At 45.9% G+C, this 9,579-nt stretch overlaps 1 protein-coding gene across 6 annotated transcripts; it reads right to left on the bottom strand.

The window, feature by feature from the left end:
• Nucleotides 1-263: 263 nt before the first annotated feature.
• Nucleotides 264-9,526, bottom strand: abcd1 (ATP-binding cassette, sub-family D (ALD), member 1). Of its 6 annotated transcripts, none has more exons than XM_035645209.2 (17): nucleotides 9,351-9,526; nucleotides 7,582-7,723; nucleotides 7,372-7,487; nucleotides 7,131-7,288; nucleotides 6,557-6,744; nucleotides 6,247-6,421; nucleotides 5,979-6,169; nucleotides 5,582-5,762; nucleotides 5,290-5,432; nucleotides 5,008-5,182; nucleotides 4,475-4,569; nucleotides 3,129-3,274; nucleotides 2,498-2,643; nucleotides 2,307-2,391; nucleotides 2,064-2,189; nucleotides 1,777-1,864; nucleotides 264-1,258 (listed from the first exon to the last, which is right to left on the bottom strand). In XM_035645209.2, the coding sequence occupies exons 2-17, from the start codon at nucleotides 7,696-7,698 to the stop codon at nucleotides 1,121-1,123; spliced, it is 2,268 nt and encodes a 755-aa protein (XP_035501102.2). In that variant the 5' UTR covers nucleotides 7,699-7,723; nucleotides 9,351-9,526; the 3' UTR covers nucleotides 264-1,120. The 6 variants fall into 6 exon arrangements, with proteins under 6 accessions (XP_035501102.2, XP_035501103.2, XP_035501105.2 ...); XM_035645210.2 differs by lacking the exon at nucleotides 9,351-9,526 and adding an exon at nucleotides 9,159-9,291; XM_035645212.2 differs by lacking the exon at nucleotides 9,351-9,526 and adding an exon at nucleotides 8,934-9,121.
• Between the last annotated feature and the right edge of the window lie 53 nt (nucleotides 9,527-9,579).

Below are 9,579 nucleotides of genomic sequence, written 5' to 3' on the forward strand. Positions count from 1 at the left end.
AGACAACCGACAACCCTGGCGCATAGACTGTGACGTTCCACCGCGCTTCCATCAGACAAAACCGATTCTTGTTTGTTTTTTTAAAAACGGACGAGTTTTAAAATGACAATAACAATCAGTAATCAGTTGATAATAGAAAAAAAAAATCTAGTATCAGATTCCTCCATATACCCAGAGTATCAGAAAACCCCACGTACTTAGTATCAGTACTCAAGAGTACTCAAGAATATCACAGTACTGCACTAGTAAACGAAACAATCCAGTGGATTTTAGTACTTCATGTAGTTGCAGTACCACAGTCAAAGTATTACACGTAGTAACAGTACAGTTGCAAAGTAACTGGGATAACTGGGAAAATACTCACAACATTGCAGGTATTTGCAGTAGTGGAGTATATGCACTTTGTTACTTTCCCTCATGATTAAAGTAACTTTATATTGAAAAGCATAACACATGTACATGTTATTATTTTTATTTTATACTAATCAATTTCTTCATCATCCTCTTCATCATCATCATCAGTCAAAAACTTTATTGATTGATTGATCAGCTGATTGATTATCATAATATAATATAGAATAATATAATATAATATAGATTCTATCAGATCAATACCTGATAATGCAAAAACTAAGAGATTAAACATTTAAAAATCACATGACCTCAACCTGAACAATGACCTTACAGTATCTGAGTCACGTGACTGAGGCTGGTGTTTTAACATAAAATACAGTAGACAGTCCAGCCCCGACCAGACCACGCCTGTCCAGTCTAATCTAGTCTAGTCCTGTCCAGTCCAGTCCAGTCCAGTCCAGTCCAATCCAGACCAGACCAGACCAGACCAGTTTAACACCAGGCTCAGTCACATGATCGATCCTGGTGTTTTAACATAAAATACAGTACACATACCAGTCCAGACCAGGCCTGTCCAGGCCTGTCCAGTCCAGAACTTTGAGGTCATTTGACTGAGCCTGGTGTATTGACATAAAATACAGTACACAGTCCAGTCCAGTCCAGATCAGACCAGACCAGACCAGGTTAACACTAGTTTCAGTTACATGAACAGTTGCTGTGTTTCCATGGTAACAAGTAAAAAACAGTTTAACTCCTCTTCATCTGTTCACTCCTCGAACTCCTCCCCTCCTCTCTCCCCCTCTTTCTCCCCCTCTTTCTCCCCAAGCAAGACACACAGCTCCGCCAGTCTCTGCTGCATCTTAGGAATCCCAGAGAGCTGGTTCTCCAGACGATGCTTTTCCTCCTGCCAGAGACCAGAGACCATAGGTTAGAGATCCGAGACCAGGGAGACAATGGGTTAGAGACCAGAGGTTAGAGAATAGGGACCAGAAAGACAAGAAACCAGTGGTTAGAGACCAAATGTAAACAGTTTTTTCTGTTTTAAATCGGTAAAACTGTACTGATACAAACTGCAGCTGGACCCAGACACATGACATAAACAGAGACAGCTGATCTGTTCATCCCACTCGCCTCTCTACACTTTGACCATACACACACACACACACTAAAGGTGTGTTGTTATGCAGCTGATGGTTACCATAACCACGGCATCTGCAGAAGTCAGAGAGCTGTGTGTGTGTGTGTGTGTGTGTGTGTATGTGTCTGTGTATGTGTGTGTGTGTGTGTGTGTGGCACCACCCTCAGGCTGCATCCACATACATCTATCTTAACTTTTTTTCTTATTTTTCTGAGTGTGATCATCAGAGGAGTCAGATGACAGGTGGACTTCCTGCAGGTGTGAAGATGGTTTGATTTATGTACCTGCAAAGAGAGACGAGTGGAGGCATCCAGAGGCTCAAACCTCCACCCTCCTTCTCCATCAAACTGCAGCAGGTGAGAGTGGTACTTCCTGTGCGAGGAGGAGAAAAAGAAGAGGAAGAAGAAGAAGATCACCAGGTGTACCTGCTGAGAGCTCAGAGCTCTGATGCCCCCTGCAGGACGGAAACAAAACTACAACATCTGTGGTCAAAATTCAAACATTTTACCTCTAATGTCTGTATGAAACACTGAATCACACAAAGATGTCACAATGTCACACGTATACTCACCACAGGGATGGTCTGTGTGTGATTGACAGAAGAGCTATACCAGCATCCTTGGCAGCCTGGAAGATGTTTCCCTCCACATCAATGCTGACGGCGCTTGTACACTCGTCCAAAAGAGCATATCGAGGGCTGGGTGACAGACATTCACACCACAGGGAAGATAGAGAGAGAACGACAGGCGACAGTCAGAAAACCAAGCAGGACAAGGACCAGGACCACATTGTTGTTACATTGTTGTACATTTACCAGTGGTAGAACATACGAGCCATCCCCATCCTCTGTTTCTCTCCTCCAGACAGGACGTCCTTCCAGTCACTGACCGACTCCCAGCCTGACGCACACACAACAGAGTGTGTCATGAATGAGGATGAGTATAAATGCATTTTTCTGATTGGCTCAGACTTCAGTTCAGCTGATGAACACACAGACACACACACCTCCCTCTCGGTCCAGGATGTAGACCAGGTGTACGGTACGGAGGATTTTCTCCAGATGTGAATCAGTGACCCCCCTCTGGACCATCTCCTCCAACGAGTCTGGATAAATCACCTGGTCCCTGAGGGTCCCCTCCGACATGTAGGGCCTGAAACACACACATTACCCCCCCCCAATCACTATTACTGGTAGATTACCTGAGGCCCCACACCCATCACCACTACAGTACTAAAGCACCACAGGTAGGTCACCTGAACAATCCTCATGTCCTCCTCCTAACTTCTGCTGCAGCAAGTGAAGAAGATAATGACTTGCCGCAATGTTTATTTTTGCATTGACAACAATACGGCAAGCATTTGGACGTATCTGCAAAAACTGACACGCCCACTTGCCCTTTCACTCCTGCAAATTTCCCTGCAGTATTCTCACATTCTCACAGTCTGGGGCTGGCCGGAAAATGTCCAACTGACTCTGAAATTTTCAGAATAACCCCTATGGAAAATTTCAGGATAATGTCCGGACTTCAGTGCATGTCTGAACGCAGGTTGATTGGAGCTGATAGCCAGTGTGCGCTCACTAATGATGATGATGATGTGTGTGAAAAAGTGAGCAGTGCAGCTGCAGTACAGTTACCTCTGTGGGATGTAGAACATGTGCTGAGGTTCTGGGCGGAACAGGACTCCTCCATAAACAGGCCACAGTCCACTGAGGATCCTGAACAGAGAACTCTTCCCACAGCCGTTAGGACCTGTGATCAACACGTTCATCCCCTCGTCCACCTGACACACACACACACACACACACACACACACACACACACAGAAAAAAACACCAGAGTAAACCTTTTCTACCTGAATGATGCAGGACTGATTGTGAAGAGTGAACACACTGAACAGACGGTCCCAACTAAAGCTGCCCGTACACTCTGAGTCTTTAGAAATGTTGTTGTTTAATTCCACCTCACACTGTTCAAGAAGGAAAACCAAAGCCCAGGATGTATGTGCTCACACTGTCATGCCCCGTGTTGGCCCCTCTGAACGGCCTGGTTATTGTCAGAGAAGAAGTTGAGTAGTTTGTTTAATTGACCATATAACCAACTCCCTTGGCCATATGTCTACTCTGTGTGCCTTAATGTAATAAAAATATATGTATATACGGTTAATACATTTCTCAAACTGCTTTCAGACATGAAATGAAGGTTGGACAAGTTTTTCTTAGTGTGAGAATGCAAATTTCTGAGTCAGTTGCTTCAGACATTTTCCAAAACTTTTCTTGCCTGCTACCAAGAAAAATTTCAAGAAAATGTCACACTGAGCCCATGTGAGAACACAGGAGGAAAATTGACATCGAGCAAGTGGGCGTCTTGATGATGACGCTATGGTCACATGGGAGTTCAGCAAGCTGAGGATAAACACCACCAACAGACACCGGAAAAGAAGGGTGGAGACTAAATCTACCTGATTCTTACATCAATTAACTCTGTATCTGACACTGGCACGTTAATGTCAGGTATGAACAAGACTCTGACATGCCGCTGAACCACTTCCCTGAAATGTTCGCACTCTGAGAGAACTGACCAATCACAGAGGAGCTGTCAGAGCAGAGAGTTCAAAGGTGATGACATAGACTAAAGAGAGGCGGTTCTGTTTCCATCAATGTTCCCCTTCTTCATCTTCTCCCGCCATGTTTCCATCTGTTAACCACAAGAATTTCTCTCTCACACACACACACACACACACACACACACACACACACACACACACACACACACACACACACACACACACACACACACACACACACACACACACACACTCTGTCTCTGTGTTTCAGTAAATGTTAATGAGATCAGACTGACTGTGACCTCTGATCTCCAGTGTTTCCCGCATTATATCACATTCCTTCTGTGGCACCAGCAGCCCCGGGTGTGGTGTGTGTGTGTGTGTGTGTGTGTGTGTGTGTGTGCCTGTGCGTGTTACCTGGATGTTGAGGCTGGACACCACCACGTCTCCGGTAGGTGTGATGATTGGCAAGTTCTCACAGCGAATCCCCTTCTCCACACTGATTACCTGACCTGCATACAACAACGATGTAAGGGATTGAACGCTCATGACTGAATGATTAAACCCTTCAACACAAGGACTGTAATTGGTAAATGAGGAGACGAATTGGTAAATGAATTACTGTTGAGATCTTCAGCCTGTTTCTCGGACCACTATTGAACTCAACACTGACCTCCAGTGGTTATTATTCATATTATATTTATACATGGGGCAATTATTTTTGGGCCGCAGCATCTTATAGTACATTCATAGACAACTTTAGTGATATTTAATGTCAGTGAGATGTTACTTAAACAAAGGTTAAATACATAAACTTAATACTCAGGTTGTTTATTTAGACACGTGAGTGAGGACGTCATGTTTAAATCTTCCCTGCTGCGGGACAAGGGAGTGACGGGGCCCAACGTCTGAAAGGGCTATATTCACTGAATGCCACATTCTGCACTCACCTCTGATTTGCAGTCGACCGGTGACTCTGTGACCGTGCTGGACCAAAGCTTCTCCTCCTCCATCTGTTAACGCCTCCTCTTGTTCCACAGAGCGACGGTAGATTCCCTGATTCACATCTTCAAACACATCCAACATCTCAGAGACCCGAGCTGTGTAACCTGCCAGCTCCGTCACCTGGAGACACAAGTACACACTGAGGTCAGGGGTCACCACACATGAGAGACAGGGGTGAGGAGGAGGAGGATCAGAGAGGGAGGGACGGAGAGTGGGGGGAGACTCACCTCTTTGTATGAGCTCATGATCCTCTCCACGGCATCTGCAGCGGCGTTCAGGAGGTTCCTCGCTGTGGTGAACGCCTGCGTCCTCTCACTCACTAACTCCTCCTCCTTCATCACCATGGCCGCTTGCTTCACCTCCTCGGAGTCTGACATCAGGGATCAAAGGTCACACGTCAGCATTTATTTTTATTTATTTGACTGTTTTTATTTAGAATAACCTTATTTGTGCAGTGTGTGTGTATTCAATGTACGTTACATGATCTTTATTCATATTTAACACATCTATGGTCTTTACCATATTTTGAGTATCCAGTGGCGGTGATGATCGGCACGGCAACCATCACCAGGCCGGAGGCGCTCCACACATACTTCATGAGGAACTGTTCCAACATGACGTACCAGAGTCGCTTCAGCAGGATCTGATGGATCTGACACGATAGAGAAGTGTAGCTTCTCTGCAGCTGGGCCATCTCCACCTACGAATCAAACACACCCAGACTCAACACTAACACCAAAGACTGGGCCATCTCCACCCATGAATCAAACACACCCAGACTCAACATGAACACCCCAAACAGGGCCATCACCACTTACTAATAAAACAAATTCAGTTTAAACATTAACGCCACACTGTGGTATTTTCCGTAGTAGTCCACCAGGGGGCATCCCTGTACCAGTAACTGGTCTCCTACCTTGTGTCCTCCATAGAACGCAATCTCCTCAGAGTTGGTGATGATGCGTGAGTGCATGTATCTCAGGTCTCCTTTCCTCTTCGCCTCCTCAGCAACCAGTTTCCCAAATCGAGGCGAGCAGGCGCGCAGGACGTTGGCAGTGAATGCCACCACCAAGCCAGCGATGACAGACGGCCACGTGGTGTTTGCTCCTGCAGGAGGGAGGTTTCAGTGACCTTTGGTGACCTCTATTGAAGCACAGACACAACGTGACGGAGTCCTGATGTACCTTTAGAGTGGGCGGTGCGCAGCAGGGTGTAGCAGGTGACGACCACGTCCAGGATGGGTTTGGTCAGGTTGGAGTAGAGGTGAGAGACGGAGGCTGAAAACATGACGATGTCCTCAGTAAGAGACTGGTCGGGATTGGACAGACGGCCATCCATGTTACTGACACGGTAATACGTCTGCAGAGACAGAGACACACAGACAGCGTGTGGCGTTCAAGGACCAAAACCAATGCCAAGAGATAAATATTATTTTCTGTGATCAGTTTTAGCTGAGTGAGTCTGTTACTGTTTCAATGTGTGTGCGTGTGTTACCTGGTTGGTGAAGTACAGCTCATAGGTGTGGTTGACCAATCGGCTCCTGAAGCGAAGAGTCAGCTGACCCTCCAGGAATCTGATTGTGCTGTTGATGAATGTTGCTGGAACAGCAACGAGGAGCCACTTGGAGAGCTGCAGCATAAAGGCATGAGGATCCTTCTGCACGATACACCTCACTATCACACCTGAACAGAACAATACTGTTGATTAACATCCGATACAGATATAGCTCTTTTATTTTTTTACTTGGGTTCCCTAGTGTTATCATATTCAGAGTACAAGTGTCTCTGTTTAACACTGGGTAAGCACATGTCATTAAAAGAGGCTGTGGATATCCCACCTCAAGTCAGGAGGAAGAGCTCTGGGATATGTACTGAACAAAGTGAAAAGATGGTAATCTGGGATTTTACACTTAAACTGTGTCTGCAGTGCTTCTGGTGTCATTAGAACATATTTGACTGAATTGCTTGCCCAGTCAAATTTGTTCGAATTTGAGTTTTGGAAAATGTGACAGCCCTAGTATCCTTGTGTATCTTTGAAAGTCTTGTTTCAGAGAAAGACAGTGACTGACCGTCCAGAGCAGCTACGTAGATGGACAGGAAGGTCCTTGACATCAGAGTGACAGAGTGCAAAACCAACAGACCGACCTCTGGACACAATAACTTTGGAAACAAGAGCTTCAACAGACGAGACAGTCTGAGGACAAACTCCCTGTTCACTGACGGAGACCTGAGGACACAGACACGTCACAGACTGTTCACTGACGGAGACCTGAAGACAGAGACAGAGACAGACAGGTCACAGACACACACCTGCTGTCACTCTTTTTCTTCTTCTTCTCTCTGTTGTTCTTATCAGAGTTGGTGGAGGAACTGACCTCATCCACAGGGAGGTTAGCTCCGCACAGCTGTTTACCAGCTGCAATTCTCTGAAAACAAAACAAACTCATACAGTTACCTGCAGAGAGAGAGAGAGAGAGAGTGTTTGGGTGTATACGTGTTTGTGTGTGTGTGTTTTCTTACGTGTATCCTCCTCCAGATGTACGGTGACAGTTTTTTGACGGCGTAGGCGGCAAGCAGCACAGCCGTCAGCTTCCTGAGTCTGGAGCTCCGCCTCAGTCTCTCATAGGTCAGCTGCATGCTGCCAAGTAAAAGTTGACCAATCCTAGGACAAGAAGCAGCAGCGTGTCACAGGAGGAGTCAACTGAGGGCGGCACGGAAACAACATGCTGACCACTGAGTGTGACACTCCACCTGTACAGGTAAGACAGTGTACCTGTACAAGAAATAACTATTTTGGGAGACAATAAACTCCTCCGGAAAATGTTTACTGTTTACTATAATTCAAGTGAGAAGTAGTAGGATCATTTTTTCATAGACTTCGAAAGAAACTGATTTCTTTTTGCAACCAGTGGAGTTGCCCTTTGTTGGTCATTCGAGAGGATGGGTTTTAAGCACTTCCACATTGGCCTCACTGTCTGGACCTGGTGACTACATCCATTTTTATATTCAGTCTATGGTCCATGTCCCACCTGCTAACATCAAGGGGGCGGGGTTTTTAATCTATACTGTAGTCAGCCACCAGGGGTCCATCCAGATGTTTTGATGATCAGCTAGATAGGACATTATGCATGTGTTACGTATTATAAACGCTGACAATCAGTTTACAAAACAGAGAAAGAATCATCAAACATCTCACTGATGATCAAGTTTCTGTTAATCAACTGATCGTCTGTAGCTGTTAAATCGTTATCAAGTAATCAAGTACGTGTACTCAAATACTGATGGAGTACGAGTACTCGGTATATATGTACTTGTACTCCACAGAGTAAATACTGTAATTTTTACTTCATTTAAATGCCAAATAGCATTTGATCAAATGTGATCAGATCATTAGAGCTCAAATATCCATCCATTAATTGACCAGTGGACTGACAGGAAATCAATCTGCGAAGTGATCGTTGATGTGAAATGATCTGCGCTGTGAGTGTGAGACACACCAATTATCAATACACTCACTCATCAATAATCATCCAAACACCAACTTATTACAAACCAAAGTATCAGTAATGATCTGATTTACAACTCATTTACTTTTAATACTTTCAGTAAATGTCCCCTTAGTACACACTTGTAGCGTGTATACTTGTGTGTACTGCTGCCTATTAGTACTTTTACGTCAGTACAGACGGGACTTGTTGCTCCGCCGCTGGGACGGTAACGTCCCGTGTGTCCGCTTCGTCCTTTAGGACATCATGAGTCAGACCCCTGTCGGACGAGTCAGTGGCCGTTCACGCCGGTGAATCCCGGTGAGCCCCTCGCAGCGCAGCCCCAGTCGGTTAGTTGGCTCCGGTGGGTTAGTTCCGGTTAGTTACCGTTAGCGTCTAACTGTTCGGTAAACGGTAGCGGCCGCTAGCAGCCGACCACAGCCGCCGCTCTTCGCCGTGTCAGCTCGAACCGACGCAAACATCCGCCTCCGTACATTGATCCGTCAACTGCGTCACAGTCGACACTGAACCGAACCAAGAGTTGAGCCCGGGTCGAGGGACCCGGCTGCCGAGGGAGCGATGCTAACGAAGCTAACCGCTAAGTGCACGAACTTTGTTTCTCTAATGTGAACATGAGAACGATTTGGAGTTTCCCGGTTTCATCCGGTTCCTCTGCTCCGGGTCTGACCGGGACATCAATGCGTTGGCCCCGTCTGCCCCCCACCCTCAACTTATCTATCCTTCACTTCATGTTAACCGTTTACTGAGTTATAATATCCCAAGGAGAAAGTTCAGTCCGCTTACCTGAGATGTCAGGCCGCGTCCGAATACTCTCCCTCGACTCCTTCTGTCCTACTCTGGCCCCTTGTCACCAGCAGGGGTTAGTGGTGACATGTTAACCGTTGGTAACTAGATCTTAACCAGCTTTATCACTGAGTCAGTAATACCTCTCCAGTTGCGACTGTGGGACAAAAACAGAACTTTATTCTGATTAAAGCTGTTGTAACTGCAGCGTCCTCTGTAGATCCAGTTT

The sequence above is a fragment of the Scophthalmus maximus genome, chromosome 3 (assembly GCF_022379125.1).
Source record: "Scophthalmus maximus strain ysfricsl-2021 chromosome 3, ASM2237912v1, whole genome shotgun sequence".
Lineage (NCBI taxonomy): Eukaryota > Metazoa > Chordata > Actinopteri > Pleuronectiformes > Scophthalmidae > Scophthalmus > Scophthalmus maximus.

Excerpts from the sequence above, each read along its gene's own strand:
- abcd1 (XM_035645209.2), bottom strand. The coding sequence starts at position 7,698 with ATGCAGCTGACCTATGAGAGACTGAGGCGGAGCTCCAGACTCAGGAAG. Across the intron at positions 6,170-6,246 it reads GCGCACCGCCCACTCTAAAG|GAGCAAACACCACGTGGCCG; the intron begins GTACATCAGGAC and ends TCCCTCCTGCAG. Across the intron at positions 5,183-5,289 it reads TCATGAGCTCATACAAAGAG|GTGACGGAGCTGGCAGGTTA; the intron begins GTGAGTCTCCCC and ends TTGTGTCTCCAG.